Source organism: Gymnoscopelus microlampas, assembly GCF_963454915.1.
Source record: "Gymnoscopelus microlampas genome assembly, chromosome: 3".
Taxonomy (NCBI): domain Eukaryota; kingdom Metazoa; phylum Chordata; class Actinopteri; order Myctophiformes; family Myctophidae; genus Gymnoscopelus; species Gymnoscopelus microlampas.
Genome location: NC_139940.1, coordinates 36,526,859 through 36,547,497, shown reverse-complemented (window position 1 = coordinate 36,547,497; position 20,639 = coordinate 36,526,859). Strand labels below are relative to the sequence as shown.

The 20,639-nt window shown below is 42.6% G+C and overlaps 1 protein-coding gene across 1 annotated transcript; it reads right to left on the bottom strand.

Annotated features, from left to right (window-relative positions):
* Positions 1–1,502: 1,502 nt before the first annotated feature.
* On the bottom strand, positions 1,503–20,254 carry rgs22 (regulator of G protein signaling 22; the record flags this gene model as incomplete). Its single annotated transcript, XM_084052319.1, has 23 exons — positions 1,503–1,597; positions 3,648–3,753; positions 3,926–4,042; positions 4,271–4,408; positions 4,885–5,064; positions 7,012–7,173; positions 7,774–7,833; positions 9,206–9,358; positions 12,465–12,627; positions 12,956–13,128; positions 13,282–13,362; positions 13,796–13,990; positions 15,058–15,159; positions 16,334–16,465; positions 16,940–17,135; positions 17,242–17,403; positions 17,680–18,345; positions 18,686–18,736; positions 19,366–19,451; positions 19,544–19,726; positions 19,912–19,974; positions 20,108–20,136; positions 20,233–20,254. 23 exons carry the CDS (start codon positions 20,252–20,254, stop codon positions 1,503–1,505), a joined length of 3,315 nt encoding a protein of 1,104 aa, XP_083908445.1.
* Between the last annotated feature and the right edge of the window lie 385 nt (positions 20,255–20,639).

Genomic DNA, 20,639 nt, shown 5'->3' with positions numbered 1-20,639 from the left:
CAGTACTTGGGCAGCGACTGATGACGTATCACGAGTTCGTGAGGACGGGAGTACAGACAAGTTCGGGTATTGAGAAACGGCCTTGGTGTATAGGGGAAAGAGGGGGGGGGGGGGCTAGTATAGACAGAGTGTCCGCCCTGAGACTGGGAGGTCGGGCTTTGATCCCTGGCCGGGTCATACCAAACACTCTGAAAAATGGGACCCAGTGCCTCCCTGCTTGGCACTCAGCATCAAGGGTTGGAGTGGGGGTAAGTCCCTGCGACGTATTAGCGTCATGTCCAGGGAGTGTACTTATACATCAAGCTGCCTCACGCTACAGAAACAGGAGATAGGCTCCTGCCCTATGGGCCTCATGGCTCGGTAAGGCTTACTTACTTTCTAGTATAGACCCTACTGTAGGCCTAGGGGACTCCAGTCAACAAAGTATACAATGGGGTTTAAAAATAAATGAAATGTGGAGGGCAACTTTTTTTTTGCCACTTGGTAACTGGAGTCAAACATATTCAAATCTTATCTCAGGACGTCCCCCTGTGTTCCGTCTTGACAGCTTTGCTTACAGTATGTCTATCAATAATAAACATTTAACACATTTTTGATAGCTTTTCCTTGTTAACTAATTTTCTGCCAATAACGCATATATGCGTTCTTTAGAATCCATCACTTACTTGCCTGCCAATAACGCATATATGCGTTTTTAGAAAGAAAGAAAAATGATTTTTCGAAGATCTAGACTGCTATCCACTTCCTTGTTAACTTAAAACTTAAAAATTCTGTATCTCGGCTCCTGAGTATTTTTTGAATTTCAATGAAAAATCTCTGGCAGAAAACTGCAAAAAATCTGAAATAACTCTGGCAGGTTAAGTGTTAACCATTAATGAACAGATCAGGTCTTTGTTACAAAGACTCCCTGTACAAACCCAGCCCTAGTCTCAAAATAACAGGACATCCGGGACCTGGCAACGGAGTCTGCTCTCAGTTTTCTCTCATCATTTGTGCTCAGATAACAGTTTGTCTGTCGGAGTCTTGTGTCTGTGGCACACGTGTACTCGATCTACTGGTAATTAACTATGTTGTTTACTCTTATGCTTTGGTTTCACTAGATGTTACACAAGACTCTTCCATGGCCATTTTCTGTCAACTACTTTATATCTGTACAGTAATCTTTCTGTTCAACTGAATAGTGCAGCTCTGTGCACAACTGTAGCCCCGGGTTTCCAGAAGGTGGAATACTCGTTTCCTATCATGGTTGAGTTTCCCATAGCTTCAATTGATAGGCTCGGCAGCAGATTTGAACTGGAAACACAAATGTTTGTGCCATGTGCTTCCAGTTCAACTCTGATGCAGAGCCAATCAAACAAAGCTATGGGAAAATGAACTAACAGGAAACTGGTATGCCAACTTCTGTAATCCTGGGACTACAGTTTTATGTACAGAGCCAATACTGTAGTTAAAATGGCACGTGTGAGTTGAGGTGTAAGCTGTTGTTCCCACATCACTTACTGTTATTGTACATTGTCTGTCCTGGGGGAGAGGAAACGTGGACGCTGCTGGCTGCGTCTGCTACCAGCTGACATGAAGCTGTGGCCAGACGATGTGTCTGGAAAAGAGAGCACATTTGGTTGGGTGTCATAGAATTATTACAGAAGCACATACAGTATGACAAATTAAAACATATTTTTAAAATCTTATTTTAAAGGCAGGTGTATTTTTAAATAAAGGTTTGTTAAATTTTACATTGTCATGTTGTACCCTTTTTACTATGAAAATTACAGAATGCACCTGAAAATATCAAATGGTGTACCCACATAAAAATGAGAAATATTGAATATTTTATCCACTTTAAGTGAATGAAAGTGTTCTCATCTTTATTTGGAAATATCAAATGCAAATAGATTTTATTAGCATTATTTCTAGATGTATTTTTTGGCCATTTTTGTTACATTGAGCAGGACATAATTCTGAGAAAACATCTGTTTTCTAAATAATCTTTGACAAATGTAAAAATATATTGTATTATCAATTATTACACTGAGGATAGCATTAGCATAGAATTATGTTTTATTCAACATTTCTTTATTCCACAGTTTTCCTGTATATTCTTGAAAAATACTAACCATGATACTGACACATGATACTGACATGACACTGACCATGATACTGACATGATACTGACTATGATACAAACCATGATACTGACATGCCGCGGACCATGATACTGACATGATACAGACTATGATACAAACCATGATACTGACAACGATACTTAACTAGAATAAACTAGAAAAGTGTGCTCCTTGGGGCACAGGTCTCCGCCAGGCCGGGTTCCCTACCCAGGGCCCGCAAGGAAGGCAGTCATAGCCACTTGGAATGGGATTTGAAAAATCAAACATCTTGATCACATGACTCCAGAGATCATGTGTATTGATTTGTATGAGTTTTGGACAAAATCTGTAGGAGTAGTAGCAAAAAGTGTGTTTTGAAGAATGACAAGCTACGGTTCAAGATTTCTTGGCTAGAACGTTGAGTGGGCTGTTGTAAGCGTCACCATAAGGCATGTGAAAAAATTGGGGTGGCATTTCTTCTTTGGTCTAGTGGGAATGTTCGTGCAAAGTTTCACGCCGATCAGTACAACGGTGCTGGAGATTAGATGCTCACAGACAGACACACACACAAACACACACTGACACACACACTGACGGACAGACAGAGGCAAAAACATAGTCTCCGGCCATGGCCTTCGGCCTGGCAGAGACAAAAAACTATAAAGTATACCGGTAACCCATATGGACACTAAAAAAGGTCAAATTAACTTTGTATTTTATTTAATTTCACCTGACAACAATCATGGTAATCAGAATGAATTTAACTAAACCATATGGACACAAAACAATTACGTCATTGACCCATTTAACTTGTTCAAAGAATAATGGCCATACTGCAGTGACACGTGCATGGACACACACACACACACACACACACACACACACACACACACACACACACACACACACACACACACACACACACACACACACACACACACACACACACACACACACACACACACACACACACACACACACACACACACACACACACACACACACACATATCAGTGTTTCTCTCTGCTCTATAGTCATTCCCAATGTCTCCTCATACTGTAGTCCTTGTCATAGTCCTGGCACTCAACGCCAAGCTAGTCAGCTCTACGTAGGAAATGATGATGACCTCCATCTGTTTTCCCACCAGGAAGACTCCCACATAGAATTCCCATTAAAGCACCATTTGCACCATGCTTCATTTACAATAGCCCTCATTCACTATGGAGTCGAGCATTAATACCATGCTTCATTTAAGACATTCAATTTGGACTGGGACTAACTACTGCACTAACACACTGATGTCTATAGGCAGGATGAAGTGGGTGAGCGGACACACTGTACATGATTCTGAGAGGTCAGTTTGATTTAGCTTTCACCTGCTTCTTTGATATTACGTTAAGAAAGGTTCAAGTATTTGGTGCATGGTCTGACACGCTTGGTCTGGTGTGTGTGTGTGTGTGTGTGTGTGTGTGTGTGTGTGTGTGTGTGTGTGTGTGTGTGTGTGTGTGTGTGTGTGTGTGTGTGTGTGTTCGTGCATGCGCGTACCTGAGCCTGTGGAGAATGAAGCGACTGCGTCCAACTGACTCTGTCTTTTCAGCAGCACTTCCTCTCTCTTCAGAGCTGCCATGTACTTGGAGTACGACCAAGACATCTGAAGGAACGTGTACAAAAATCATAATATGCTTGGATTATTTTCTCCTTTTCCATTATTGGCTGCAAGGTTGCCTTGAAATCATCTATAGTTGATACCTCGTCTTCATCACTGTATTCCGCCTCATCAAAAGTGCACGTGGTGCTTTGGCACAGCTGTATAAAGTCCTCACCTGCTGTGTAGGAGAATATATCACTCTGCTCTGTTCCCTCGTCAACTTGTCCTCTTGTTCTTGTTTTCTATCCACGTCATCCCCCTCTTCTTCCTCCTCTTGTGTCTCCATCTCCTCCTGCACCAGACGGTGGTAGAATGTTATGATAATTTCAAATAATAGGAAATTATGAGTTCTATAATCATGCTGTATGATATACCATTTGTAATCACAATTTATGGCCTTTCTATAATTCATATTTTATTATATTTTCACATAAAAAAATCGGAAATTCATGAATTCCATTTATGAATACATTTGTATGATGCCATTTGCCAGGTGTGTGTGTTTGTTGACCTGTTCCTTTCCCCTCCTCCTCTGCAACCTGGCTCTGTGTTTCACTCTCTGCTCCTCCAGGAGCGGCAGGAGCTGCTCCTCCTTGACGCTGCTCCTCAAAGTCTGGAACTGAGGCCACAGCTTCAGCAACTCACTGAACACTGACATCTGGACACACACACACACACACACACACACACACACACACACACACACACACACACACACACACACACACACACACACACACACACACACACACACACACACACACACACACACACACACACACACACACACACACACACACACACACACACACACACACACACACACAGTAGTACAGTATGTAATGTAAAATACCAAAATACAAACCTTTTTATACCTGTAAACAAATAAATTACATGTTCACGCATCACATTGATATTGATTCAACTCTGAGTGTGTAAAATGTTGTCCATTTTAACACTCTCTCTATCCTGATTTATACTGTACTTGCAGAACTCCAAGCAGATCTACAAGCTTACAATGCATTGCACTGTGATACGTTGTGAGCTTGAAGATTGGTTATTTTCGATGCGCGATACGATATAACTCAGGCCGTAGAGTTAAATGAACACACGTGCACTGCACACTATGTGTACCTGTGCCTCCCTGAAGATGTAAGGGCCAAGCTCCTTGCGTTTGTGCAGTATCCGCTGGGCCTGTTCAGGAGGAATGTCTATCTGGAGCACAGGGGGCACGGAGGAGTTGATGAAACAGCTAATGATGGTGGAGATCTTCTGCTGGATGGTGGCCTCGTCACTGTGGGAGTGACACAGGTCCTGTAGGAAGAGAACAGAGAGAGAAGTGTATAATTTAGCCAAAGTGTTGTCACTTACACTTTATAAGTGTACTGATGATGTCAAGATCGCCCTTTTTAAAGCTTACTGTACACCACTGTATACTGGCCCACTTGTGGTACAGCTACAGGAAAGGAAAATATAATAAGTTGCGGGTGGCATACAATGATGCTTTCAGAATCCTGCTGAGGAAGTGCCAGCCAATTGTTTGTGAACAGTGGTGTTCCCACTCTAGATGCTCAGGAATTCATTATTCATTATTTCAGTACAGTAATTCATTATTTAATTATAATGAAATTATAATGGATTTAACCATGCCTAAGAAGAGTAGCATGCAGGTACTCTTCTAGTTTTTGGAGACATTGGAGAGGGTGTCTGTATGGTTTTTAGATGTACCTCTTTTTTATATGTTTTTTGTTTTGTTTTATCTTTGTTGTGTTGTCCCCTGTATTGTGTTTTATATGGACCAGTTAGAGTGAAACAGAGATTGATATAGACAGTACAGCCAGACAGTCCCATTAGGGCCAAGAACGCGCCCTTTGTAAGTGATGCAGACTGCACCTCGACCCTCGAAAGTACACCTGTGTTCAATCAGTTAACAATCCACACATTAAATTATAATCAGTGTCCTGCTGCCATTTGCTATACAGTACAGGTATTTACCCTTGAAAACGCAAATCTATCACAGCCATGGTTTTCATTTGTTTTTGTAAAATAGTCTGATAATAAAAGGATATGCTTATTCTACATAAGCAACTGTATAAAAGCTAAATCCATTCTACATAGCCTGCACTGGGGCCAACGTATCTATGCTGCACATCTGATAAGCAAAATCACAATCAACCATTAGTAAGGAACACAAGGATCAGCTCGTAGATCATCGACATTACAACCAACCAATAGTAAGCAGTACAAAGATCATCAACCTTATAACCAACCAATGCAGTACAAAGATCAGTGACTTTACAACCAACCAACAGTAAGCAAGAATCAGTGACTTTACAACCAACCAATAGTAAGCAGTACAACGTTCAGTGTCTTTACAACCAACCAATAGCAAGCAGTACAAAGAATCAGTGACATTACAATCAACCAATAGTAAGGAGTTCCAAGGATCAGATCCTAGATCAGCCTTTACTCATCTCCGAAGAGAAAGGCCTGGTCACCACCTAATGCAAGAGAGTGTCTACAGGGGTGGGACTTCCGTCGTCCCATATATTTCCCCCCGGAAACTATCTTTTTCGACCAATCACAACACTCGTTTCATTCACGGAGAATGTAAACAGATTCGTAAAACGTCAATGCCCATTTCCCTGGGCGGTAGTTCCGCTTAGACACTCAACCGGCTAGGTCTTTCTTGCCCAGCGTGGATCAGTGACGCTACAATCAACCATTAGTAGGGAGTACAAGGATCCTAGATCAGTGGAGATGCTTCCATAGACATACGGGGTAAACAGTACATGTACAGGAGGCATGGCTTGACTGGATCAATATTGCTGCCGTGATAACACCAATGAACGGCAGCAGCCAATAAGGTATCTACGTGTAGCCTATACAGTATCTATAGGTAACATTTCTCACTAAATCCATGTACTGTGTACTGAACAGTATGTGGATTGGGAACAGTCGGTAGGTAGTGAACCCGTCCTGGCGGAGATCTGCGGACATTTCTAGTTCAGTATTATTTCAATATAATATGAACTGTCCATAGTTAATACAGTCCATAGTTAATACAGCTCAAAGAAATCCTTTGTTTCGTTGGCTCTTGTATTTAACACCAGAACATCAGACAAATAGTCTTGACGTAAATATAATTATATTCCTACAATGACATGAACCGTCAATTAAACATCATGGTCACACAAACAGTACATAACCTTTAATCATGTTCTGTATGCCAGTTCCTCCCCGTCATCATTATCTTCTTACCTTGTACCTCTGGACCTCCAGCCAGAACAGTACATCGTTTTCCAGGAAGTCTCCCTTCAGAGAGACGAAGCGTTGGAACTGGTGGCAAGTGACGGGGTTGAGGAGGACCTGTCTGAATAGCAGGATCTCCTTGGATGAATTCATCCACAGCCCCTCGGCCTGCTGGGATATGGGGGAGATGCTGCATGATGGAACTAATTTAGGATCGGCCAAGTTCATCCCATCATCATGAAGACATTTTGGACCACAAATTGTAAATTCAAACTGTGGCCATATATCATGATCCTCTATAACTAGTGTCAGAAATACAGGTTATTCAAGAAAACAAGATAATTATTTTATTTGGTTGTGAGTTTTCTGATAACCTGTTAATTGCCTGTATTAACATAATAAAGTTTCAGAAAAAGAGGGTTGCCAAATGTGAATGCAGACTACATGTTCCTGTAGTGTTCCTGTTGAGTGTATGAAAGGTTCATGTTTTTTATCATAGTTCAGCTATAAAGGCAGGATGGGGGTCATGGGAACAGAGCTTAGTGGAACAGATTCTAAAGGCCATTAAAGGCATGTTAGCAATAGCGATGCTTTAATCCTGTTTATCCTGGAACGAATTTAGGAAAACTAACAGCAATTCCAAAGTGACGTTTGACAGATTCAGTGCATCAAGCCAAGTAGTGAAGTAAATCACACACACTTTTCAGTCCAGGAAATGGCTCATTTTTCTCCGTTCAAAATAACCGGCTTCCAAAGAGGATTTCACCTTACCTTCCAGGCGTCTCTCCTTCTTCTGCTTCGCCCGTAGCCCTGCCTGTCTGCCGTCTGGAGCTGGAACACGCACACGCACACAGGGGTCAACAGTCAGACACAGAGTAAAGTAGGGTTATGCGGGGACACTCAACACCTTTCAAGCCCACTACTAATAGGTTTTGTTCTTTCTATCCTCTGGCCCTCTGATCCCCTGCTCCTTCTCAAGAGGATGTTTGCCTCTCCGTCTAACCCTCCAGGCCTCTCCCTCACCTCTGCTTGCCTCTCCTCTCTTATCCGGTGTGTAACGCTAAACTTCATCTACCTCTCATTTACCTCTCATTCATTACCTAATGAGAGGATCTGTGTCCTGACAAGCTGAACTTGATAACATAATGAGGCACAGCAGAAGAGTGTGTGGTTTGTGTGTTAACACCTGATATGACACCAGAGCAGAGAACGCTTTGACAATGCTGATATTTTATGGTTTCTCATATAGCAGCCTCATTCACGCTTCAGTGACTCCAAACCACTGGCCTGTCTAAATGCCTGGAAGCATTCTGAGGAAATGACTAATGACTAACAATGCAACAACTCTTTCCACAGTGTTTTGTTATACTGTTGTCCTTCTCTGCTATTAAGATACTATTAAGAAATAAGGACGGATGCAGACTAACAGCAAACAACGCTGATGAAGGCCTGAGGAGACGAAACGCATCCGTTTGTCAGACTGTAAATTAAAAAAGCAAACATTTCTTCTGTGAGAGCGGACTGTTCCTTAAGACTAAGTCTATTAAACAACACTGACTTTGAGTCTGATGTATCAACATTCAACATGATATTCCATATCTTCTTTGCCACCCATGTATGACCATCGTGCTTGCATAGAAGACATTGTGTGCATACAGTATATCCTATGTATTCTGTAGTTGATTAATTTGTGGCTTAGATAAATGAACAACAATGTATGGAGATGTGTGCATCTGAGAATAAACGCCTGTTTAGCTCCCCATGGCAATTACCTTTCAATAATATATGTACTTACTTACTTTAAATGCTCACTACTAAACGAGATGTTTTCATCAAATTATCTGGCTGATGTTTTTGCCTGTCCAACTAAACACTATACACAGAATATAGCTGAAAACAATGAGGAAGAAAATCAGCAGAATTGCTGCTATGTATATTCACGAAATGCTTTTCTACCAAAACTTTTGAACTTACAAACTTCTCCACCTAAAGCAATTAAAAAAGCATTATAAAATGTATCTAAATTAGCTGTATACTATTCAGTATTCCAAATTTTTTATACAGAAAACACACTTTTAATGTGTTACAATGTTATCAAACATGTTCCAAAAGTGTTTATTTGAAACTATGTGGATGGAACCACATCTAGTGACTCAGAAACGCGTCTAGAGGACTAAAACAGAGACACCACCACCACACAAACCTTCTGTCTCTCTGTGAACTCTGCTGTAGCCAAGAACAGAGGCAGCCATGTTTTCTCAATATGTCTCCTAACAATATCCTGGATCTCCCCCACGACAGAGTTGGAGAGACGTTCGTGTTTTAACCGCTCAGGTCCACCTGCCAGGCGCATTATCTGCAAACACATGTAAATGTGACAGGGTCAAAGCAGGGGGTGAAACCATTTTGTAACATTTTTTATTGATGATGAAAAACCTGTATTATGCACTTAAAAACATCATTCTCTTAAATGTATTTCTGCACTGCATGTTTTATGGTTGACAATGTATTTCCCCCCGGTCCCCGAGCCACTTGACATTGGACTCCCCTATAGGCTGCGTGACATTGACCTTGTGACTCCAGACGGCCAATGTCCCCAGGTCACGCTGGTGGCAGAGCAAATGAGGGCGGAGTAGGGTGTGGCCGCCACAAATACAAAAGTAGGCGCGGGCCATTCGAACAGGAGAGAGACAGGCACACAGGGGCAGTGTGGAAGTGACAGCCAGAAGGGACGGTTGTGCACAGGAGGAGCAGACATACCACGGAGCAGAGGTGGGGAATACAGTGATCGCGGCACGTACCAAGCCACCAGCAGCGGACGGTGAGCAGACGGCGCAGTAGCAGCAGAGACGGGGAGGACAGACAGACGAACCAAGGAACGGAGGAGAGGTCCAGTGGCGATAACGTTGCGCGCTTCACACCCTCAAAGCCAGACGTACAGTCTGGCGGGCGAGTAAGTGTCCTTCTATGCAACGTTACCTTTATAAACCCACGGTCCTAAACCTCATATGTGAAATATACCTGAACAGATGAACTGGTTCTAGTTTCTATGATTGCAGGCAATACGCACGAAGACAAGAAGAGACAGTGATTCTTGGCCTAAACCCCCGCTCCAGTTAAACCCCATACAAGGACATTCCCACCTTTTGCATTGAACCGTGATGAGTATATGATATAGCATTTGAATTGGCACTTGGCACTTTACTGCTTCAGTAATAGTTGGCACTTTAACGCTAAATTCATTATTTATTTGCTATAGGTTGCACAAGCCCTGTTTGTTTTAAGTATTTTGTGATTGTCTGTATTCCTGTATTTTAGTTAGTTAGTGGGCGCATTAGGAGGTTGAGGGTTTTAGTGTAGTGTTATATTGTGTTTATGTTTTTCAGTTTTAAGGCTTATAGATGCCAATGTTTTAGCTTAATAAAATCCGTTACCTTTTTATACAAACCTGTGTCCGTCCAATTCTCTTGTGGGATGTTGCAAAGTGTTGTTCTTACCTGGGCAAAACTGAACCTGTGAATAGCCTAAGACATTGTTATAGAGGACCCTACCTCTTAAATAAAAGGGTGGCGTAGTCTTGCAGTAGAATCACCATTATTATCCTCACAATAATTACGCACCCCGCACTTTATTGTGCACTCTATATTTTATTGTTGTGAGCTTAAATGTGGATGATAAATTACTTATTGGAAAAGGTCAGCATTCTGAAAAGAAGTGGCAAAGTTACATGTGACAGCCTGGCCACCGTCACATAAACACAAATATGAAGAATCAGAGATGGATACGTTTTAGACTCACTCACTCACTCTCTTTTAGTGTGTGTGTGTGTGTGTGTGTGTGTGTGTGTGTGTGTGTGTGTGTGTGTGTGTGTGTGTGTGTGTGTGTGTGTGTGTGTGTGTGTGTGTGTGTGTGTGAGAGACTGTAAATGTTAAAGATGTGAGGATGATAGGGTGGAGACAGCATTGGTCTGACGGCTCTAAACCACAATAAGAACATATAAGGAGTTCTGGTATCCCCGGGGTAAGGCTGCTCCCAGCAGGAGCTCCAAGCCACACGTCTCTCTCTCTCCTGACTCCTGCTGGGCTTTCTGTCACTCCCTCCGTTCTCACAGTCCCTCTGGTCGCTTTCTCTCTAATGTCTCCCTATTTCAGTTATTTTTTCTCTCACATTTCTCTCTCTCTCACACACACACACACACACACACACACACACACACACACACACACACACACACACACACACACACACACACACACACACACACACACACACACACACACACACACACACACACACACACACACACACACATATGTACACATCAGAACAAATGAGAACCAGTCATGGCACTGGAGTGGGCGAGTCCTAGATGAAAGGGGGCCAATCTGTGACTGAACGACTGATTGATTGAGAGAGTGAAGGGCCAAGGCAGTAAAGCTGTCAGTCTCTCTACGTCCCTCACGCAGACAGGAACCCAGACAGAGATGCAAGAGTCCCAGAGCCACATCCAATTTACAGAAACACCCCATTCAAACTAACTTCTAAAGATCATTTCTATGGTATTTATGCTACATTAGGCTGTAGAGTAAAGAGTAGCTTGAGAGCTCCACAGCCAAATCCAGCGTGTCAATCTATCTCAGAGTGTAAAAATGTAACATTACAGGTCAATTTTTACACTCCCAAGTTAAATCAACACTCTGGATTTTACTGTGGAGGAGAGAGCAAGGTGGGGGACATACTGTAGGTCCTAAGGTCAAAGTTGAACCCATCTAAGCCCGCCACAGGAACACCCTGAGATCAGCGTTGATGAATAGTCATTTATTTGGCTGTTATGTATCAAGTCTGATACATCAGATATTTCCATGACATTAGAAAAGCTCTGTGTCGGCCAGCTCAACTGCAGACAATTGGGGGGGGGGAAACCAGGAAGTCTGTACTACTCGTTCCAAGCCCATGCCCAGTGGCCCCCTGTCGTAACACTAGAACCTAGAAACCTAATCTCCATCTATAAATGTCAGGAGAGATTTCATCCAACTGTCATTGTTACTGGAGCCAATCGACGCTGTCCTCCTGATCCAAACCACAGTCATCTCACTCTAACTCTAACCAGCCTTCTCATCCTCCATCTTCCACCATCACACTGCTGTCGTAGCTGTCAGCAAGCAGTCTGCAGGACACCACAGACAGATGATTGGTGCGCACTTCAGAGCCACAGTCCCCTCGACTTGTCAATCTCAAATGCATAACGGAATCTAAATATCAACGTATGTGAGCTCGTCTTCTGTCGCCCGTGTCTCATGCTCTTCCAAGTGTTTCGTGATGATTTTAATTCAATGGAAGCTTAAAATTGTTTCTGTTTGTCATCACTGAGCCAAAGATGCATTCATGCAATGTTATGTCAATTTGAAAACAATGCCAATAAAATGTAATATCTCTGTCTTTTAAATAATGTGTGGACTTACATCCTCTCGTTGCTCTGCTGAAGCGGGGCTGTTGGGGCCAAAGAAGTAATTTCTGTTGAGGTATTTGGTTGTGATGGCAGATGACTTCTCCAGTCTGACATCTTTATTCTTCTGGGGAGTCCTTCTGTACTCATCCAGGTCCAGCCAACAACTGAAGTGGACACTGAACGGAATCACATTCATAAGACCGAACCACACAAAATGCAATATGCATGACATGGACAGCTGATATCACACACACACACACACACACACACACACACACACACACACACACACACACACACACACACACACACACACACACACACACACACACACACACAGAGAGAGAGAAAGAAGTATGGTAATAGTTCAAGGGACGTCATAACATTAACTAATGCTTGGTGGAAGTAAATCTTTTTGTGTCGTGAAGCCCAAAGGAACACGCTTTGTGTGACCTTAAACCAGGCTCAGTGTACATGCACTCTGGACATCAATTATTTCCCCACCTGGCGTCGTGTTCCTGGAGGAAGGACCGGAAGTGCTGGATCTCATGGCGATGACGGAGTAAGGAACCTAGGCGGTAACCATGGTAGCGTGGCGAGACATTCAACCAAGGATTGTGTCCCTCTGAGGGCGTAGCAGGACGTGATGGCGGCGGAGTAGACTTACACCGATCCACCTGTCCAGATGGAGAAAGAGGAGAGTAGGATGGCGATTGGAGAGAGAGATAAGGAGTGAGACGAAACAGAGATGGAGTGGAAAGTGTCTGCGTAGTATAAAGGCAAAAGAAGAGGCCCACGACAAAAATAAGCAGAATCCTGGTTGATCTGACCTGTCTGAGTCTGAGCTCTGACTCCGCATACAGGCTCTGAAGCTCTCTGTACTCCTCACTGTCCACCCGACGCACCTCCTCCTGGACAGACACCTACAAGAAGCAAGCACACACACACACACACACACACACACACACACACACACACACACACACACACACACACACACACACACCGCACATAGAATCAGAAAGACCTTCACCACACCCAGATGAGGAAACCCACGGCTCAAACACAAATGTAAACACCTCATTCTTTTATTTTCACACATATGTCACACATCAAAATCAAAACAATGGGACCGAGTCAGGTATCAGCAGACATTTCATCACTTTCTCTGCTTTATTCTTTCTCCTCTGTTCTTAATAGGTTGGATATGGAAATATTCCCATGACAAAAACTTTTTTTTGTTGTTTTTTTGGTTCTTTGTTCAATATACAAGTTTTGAAGGAAAATCCATTAGTTAAATTGTAAGCGAACAGCACCCCCCAGCCCTGGGCTGAGCTCCAGTACCCTGTGGTAGAACTCGGCGTCTCTGGAGATCAGCTGCATCCACGGCTCCAGGAGGAGGACCAGGTTCTGCTCCTCAACCTCGTCAAACAGCTCCTCAAACGCCGGCGTCAGACGTCCGTACACCTCCCTCCTCGTCTCCTCATGTGCCCCAACACTCCTACTGGCTGAGCTGCACAGATAGGTGGAGTAAAGGATCTGTGGGGAGAGGAGAGGAGAGATGGAGAGGGGAGAAAATAGGAAAAGAGGAAAAGAGAAACGAGGAGAAATCGTTGAACCTTCTTCACCACTTCAGAAACTTATCATCACTATCATCATCGTGTTCTCTGTTATGATTACCATCATTATCATCATCATCTTCTTCCTGCTTTTCGTGTTCTCATAAATCACGTCATCATCCAATACACACTATTCACCAGCTCTCATCACTGCGGCCATCATGCCACAGCAATCACTATTTACACTCTTGGCCACGTCCCATTGGAAAAAGAGATACTCCTCTCCCGTGTGATTACCCTGTTTAAATAAAAAGGTTAAACGGAGGAAAATATATTCCACTGTGAAGTATTCTGGACAGGCCTGTTTTCTTCCGTGGTCCAGTTCTAACCAGACGAGGTGGTTCTGGGTCGCTGAACTGGTGGGATCCTGGGGGGTCTGACTCACTTGTTTTTGTGGGCACTTTGTGAGGGGTGAAGTGAGTGGCCAGCCAGAGAATGAGTGAGGGTAGCCATGAGTGTGTGTGTGGGCATAAAGTGGGGGTCCCTGGCTTTAATATGGTGGGTATATGACAAGGAGAGGATTATTTGTGTGTTAGAGTGCCAAGACCATCACTCAAACACAAAACAGTTGATGCCAACTCTCTCTCTCTCTCTCTCTCTCGCGCACGCACACACACACACACACACACACACACACACACACACACACACACACACACACACACACACACACACACACACACACACACACACACACACACACACACACACACACACACACACACACACACACACACACACACACACACACACGTCCCCCCCGTCTTGGCTAGCGGGGTACAGTATGACAGTAGTGTTAATGATGTCTATGGAACAGCTTATGCTGTAACTCTGTACAAATCAACTTTGACTTTACTGGAGCTGATTGTGTCTCTTGAGATGCCATGTGCCTGTTCTGGTACAGTGACTGACTGACTGACTGACTGACTGACTGACTGACTGACTGACTGACTGACTGACTGACTGACTCTGTGACAAGCAACTGACCTGTGCTTGTCGTTGTACTCTGTAAGGGTCCAGTCCGTCCTGATAAAATAAGTGGTGGTATTGTTGTAGGTCGGACCACAAGTTCACGGCATTCTCCCAAAGCTGAGAGAGCAGGAAAGATCAACACATCACCAAGAGGTTTTTGGTTGGCATCATCACCACAGAAACAACTATAAACAATGTGATTAACGGGCCATTTTTGTATTTTATTAACCTTTAACCAGGCAGGTCATAAAAGAACAAATAATTATTTACAGTGACGGCCTGGCAAGAGGTAAGCCTCTTGAAGAGGGAGGTGGGGAAAGGAGAAAACAACTCATAGCCTACAAACATCAGGACAGATTACCATTAAACAAGAGGCTGGAGTAGGAGGATGGGGTGGGGCACATATAAAAACTAAACATTAACAATGATAATACAAAAAACTATTGGCAACGGACTGATAAAAATAAAAAGTAATCTAGTTATGTGGGTGAAAAGTTACAATATTGGTGTTTCTTTAAGCGTAGAGGGAGATACATTTTTCCAGTTTTTGGGGTTTTGTGATGTTCATTCAGTCAAATGTAATTAAACAACAACCAAGGAAACCTTTCGCTGGAGGGACGGCCAGGAGTGTCTGTGTGGACGTTCAGCACAGTGATGGGTTTTTTATAAATGGGCATTAGTAGAAATCTGATGGCATATAGTGGTATAGGACATCAAGTTTCTTCAGGGAAAATGTATAGCCATCATTCTGTACACCATCTCCATAATGAAATAGGCGTAGAATAGAACACTGCAAACTTTGAACGAGTAATGATTACGCTAAAAGGAATAGTTTTGTTGTTTAACTGTTATTTGGATAGGTGTACTGTAAATAATAACATGCTGGGGCGTATATGGGGGGCTTTCAGGTAGGAAGGAGAGAAATATCTAGTTCCTAAATATTCGTAGGATGTGATTTCTTCCAGATCAATGCCATCACAGGATTTTATAGCAGGTGAAGTTTTTTTTTTTTTTTTTTTACATACTCACAGGTCATATAGTCATTACTGAAGCAAATAAACAAAGTATCTCAAAACAGTCAAGAACATGAGTGGGTAACATAGAAGGTGAAGTTGCTCTTTCCAAACAAAAGTTTTGGGGCTTTTAAGTGTGAGAAATAAATTGAAATAAGAAAAGGATTAAGAGGATGTGCCTTGATGGCATGTTATATTATTGATGTAATGGTAAAAATAATGGAACCTAAAATGTATTACGATGCTGTAAAACAATCATAATTTAGCTGCTACTGGACCTGGTTTCCAGAACCTTCACAGAATTGTGTGAAGAATAAACCAGCCCTGGAGTCAACATAAAGGGCCTGTAGCATCCTCTCCATTCTTCTGCTCCCCAACACAGGACTAGGACTGCTGCTGCTGAAATAGGACTGATCTCACAAACACAGAAAAAGAAAGAGCAATAAACACATGTGTGATAGGACACTCAAGAACCATACCAGTGGTCTGGCTTATTTAGCCCAAATTACTTCTTAATATGGCATCATGCCGTCGAACATTATTGACAGACAGTAATGTATAAAGTATACCCTGGGTCATAGTCAATGGGCTAATCCTGCCAGAGATGGTCCTTTAAACTACACAGGGAGACTTGAATATCTACCATACAATAAGGCACACCATGAATATATCACAGATTATTATGGTTTTACATACAGGGATTAATAAAGCCCTGGGGGGAAATTAAAAAAGTGACTGCCAGCTAACATAAAAATCTGTTCACCATAGTTGGTTTCAGTAAAAATGTAATTGCTTCACGACACTTTTCAGTTGTAATGCAAGAAAAGGCCAGTTTAATTGTATAGCCCCAGTTGGATACACATTTCTCCACTTAGTTTTCCTACTTGAGTCTGAGCAGCTCTGGGCAGGCAGGTGTCAGGCCGGAGGGGAGGCAGGGTTATACAGCGGGGGTATGGGTCAATCCCAGATGGAGGTCTCAAGTGTCTCTCAGCCCACAGCACCAGCTGAGAGGATTCACCATGGTCTTCCGGAATACACTGAGATGTCCAGAACCTGGGAGCCCTGTCAATAATATAATTCCTGCTATGTGAAATTATGACGCAGTCTGCCATATAAACACAAATATTTATACAAACACAATAACGTACATCATGAACTAAGTAAGCCCTTGATCTCTGATTCTCACCAGTAGGAGAGCAGAGCCTCAGAGAGGCAGGGCTGAATGAGGTGTAGTTTGTCCTCTGTCCAGCAGGGAGTGGTAGCCAGCCCCAGTCTGGAGAGCAGCTCCATACTCAGACTGCTTGGACCACCACTAAGCAGGTACCGGCTCCTCATCAGGACCAAATGTCTGATTCACACATTGATTCACATCCCATCAGTCATATCTGATATATATATATCACACCAGTGCAGTCACATTATCTTATCAATCATATGTGTAATATAAACAAAGAAATATGTTGACAGATGTTAAGGTTAGACTGATTTACAGCTGACCCCAGCCTTTATTAAGGATGTGATATCAGAAGATGGACAGGAGGCATCACACCGACTTGAGGCTGTCAGTTTTTGCTTTGTGTCGTATTGTTATGGCATGTAATGTAATAATGAAACTGAAAACTACCTGTTCTTCTTCTCCCAGCGTTTCGTGGTTCTTAGTCGTTCTATATCCATCCAGAGGTTTACAAACTTCTCTCCCTGTGTTCCCCATAAAAACTCCTTGAACTCATCCCAGCCCTGTCTACTGCCATGGAAACAGGCACCATGGTACCAACTGTCAAGGTCATTTCCTTGGTCTGCGGTTGTAGTATTCTCCGCCATTTTCTCATCATCAGTCTCCATTAGTTCATCCCCCCTTTTGTCCTCTTCTTGCACATCTCTGTCCTCCTCATCACCCTGTGTGTTTCTGTACACAGCAGCTGAATGGAGGCAATATTCACTTTGACAGGACTCATCAGTGCAAGCGTAAGTGTTTATCTGGTCTCCTGGCTGACTGGAACGGTCGGGGGTGTTTATTCTGTCCATCTGTGTCAACACCTCTCCAATCACATTTCTTACCAATTCTGCTGCCATGTTTTCAATGGGAATGCCAGAGGATTCAGACCTCAGAGCATTGGAGTCATTCAAACATTCATCTTCTGTGATGGTAGCTGATGGTTCTGTCAGAGTAACTACCTGCTGCGGACTCTGCTGTTCCTGTGTTTTCTCTGAGTTACGGTGATTAGGTGAGGAAGAGGAGGTGCAGTAGAGGCTACATGGACCCTCTTCACCGGGGAGGCAGGATAAGCATCTGGTTGAGGTACAGCATGCTGGATAGAGATTCATCCTGCATCCTTCTTCTCCCGAGGACAGTAGTGGTGCCAAGCTTGTACTCCTCATAGACTCTGCTCCGTGAAGGAGGACATGGGCATTATATCAATAAACTAAAATTTTAAAAAATATATATCATAGCAATATTTCAATGTATATACATAGAGAACTTAGATGTTGTTTGAAAACATATACCATGTTTTGGTGGAACTTCTTCTTCGGAGCAGGTCAGGCGTTGTTGTGTTATATTCTCATCGGTCAACTTGGAGGGAGAAAAAGGCTTTGAGAATGAACGGGTGCTTTCAAATAAGCTGCCATACCTCTTCTGGATACAAAGCTTCGGCTTCCACAGAGACAGCAGCTTGGCTAGCCTATAGGAAAGACAGGATAGAACGGACACAGCCAAATTCAACAGGTGTGTGCCACCTATCACACAATACAAAAAGTGTTTTTAAGGAATCAATCATTTGGATGATCGGCTAAGAGATTTGGTCAAGAGGGAAATAAATGTGGATGTGGCCTAAGTATAGGGTTTATAAGTGGTTAAAGATACAAGTTAACTTGTAACCTGATCTGAAAGGGGTGTGGCCCTAAGGGCTCACCTTGGGAATTAGATGCATGTGGCATTAGGCAGATTAAAACACATGGAAGTAGGGCAATGTTCTAATGATCAGAATAGCTTTCCAAGGAACTACTTTGGTCACAATAACTACAAAACTGACTTTAATATTAGTCATTAAGTTAGCAAGTTATAATAATTTGCTGGGGAAATTATTAGACAGACTATCACCAGCAATAAACAGAGCTCAAGTTAGAACATGCCGATCTGTGTTAACAGCTTATTCTTACAACAGACTGCTGTTGCTATGGTTAGTGATAAGAATTAGACATGCCATGTGATAGAATTTAACATGATAGAACTATCAACAGTAACTTTACAACCACTGCATAATAAGAGGTAAGGTAAGTTTTATTGAAGATAACTGCACACTTGAAATACCTGTATTCAAAGTAGCAATCACTTTGAATGAATAATGGGAATCTTTCCCTCATGATCCATTGCAATCCTTGCTCTTTGTCCAAGCACTGCAAAGGTCAGTGACATGTCAAGGACTCTTGTCAAATCAATTTTCCAAAATGACATGTATAAACAAATGTGGAACTCAAGCCACACTTACACAGGCAGTGTAATGGTTGTCTACCAGGAGACTTCTGGCCAGCATTGTGGGGTCATCAGTTGGAAGTTGTGATTTACTCTGGAGCAAGACTGACCTTATCTTTCTGGAGATGCTCTCAGCTGTCTCACTCACCAGCTCAAACAGCCCAGTCCCCTGGTTGTACAGCAAAGCCTCAGGGAAGGACTACGTCAAGAGCACAATGACAAAGTGCTCAACAGCTAGAAAAGCAGAAGGCTAAACAAATGCATCCAGGTCGACATTGTATTTATGGACCAGGAGCTATAACATAATTACTTTCTCAGAATAGTAAACAATATACTTTTTTAAATATATATATATTACTGCATATGATAATATTATGACTTTACCGGCAGACTCAGGAAATCGTTAAAGAAATCCACCAATGTGTCATCGGAGGCTAGACAGTGTTCCTGTATAAACAGAGGAAAATCAATTGTCCGAGAAGCATTTGCTGAAATATGCACAATCTTCCTCTTTATAAAACCAACATTTACCAAGTTAAACTGTAAAGGTTTTGGGATTTCATTAAAGATTTGCACTCACAAAATTGCCAGCAGTCAGATAAGTTAACTCTGAAAACAAAACAGAAACAAAGATTCACACAAACCTACATTTTATTAAACACAGAAAAGTTAAATGTAAATGTTACTGTTTAACAATGTTCCTACCTGTTTCAATCTTCCCACACATTTTTTCACCAGATAAGTAGCATACGGTTCTGCTACACGACAAATGTTGGCCGTTCCGCACACAGAGGAAGTTAAGCCAAGAAAGTGCATTTGGAGACTGCTTCCTCACTGGCCACCCAACCTCTCAGGTTTAATTACTGACACACTAGGTTGCCATGGAGGTGAGGTGGACTCATTCTCAAAACACAGGCAGTAGTAAAACTTTAACTAGTGTAGACTACAGAGAGGTGGGGGCTTAGTATTCATTAGTGTGGTAGACATGTTGAAAAATGTTCATCCTTTAGCCAGATTGTTTAAGTGATCCATGTTTAAGTGATCCAGGTTCCCTCCATTCTCAATCCAGAATCCCCAGCTAGGGTATAGTAGTGGGCACTTTTTTTGCAGTT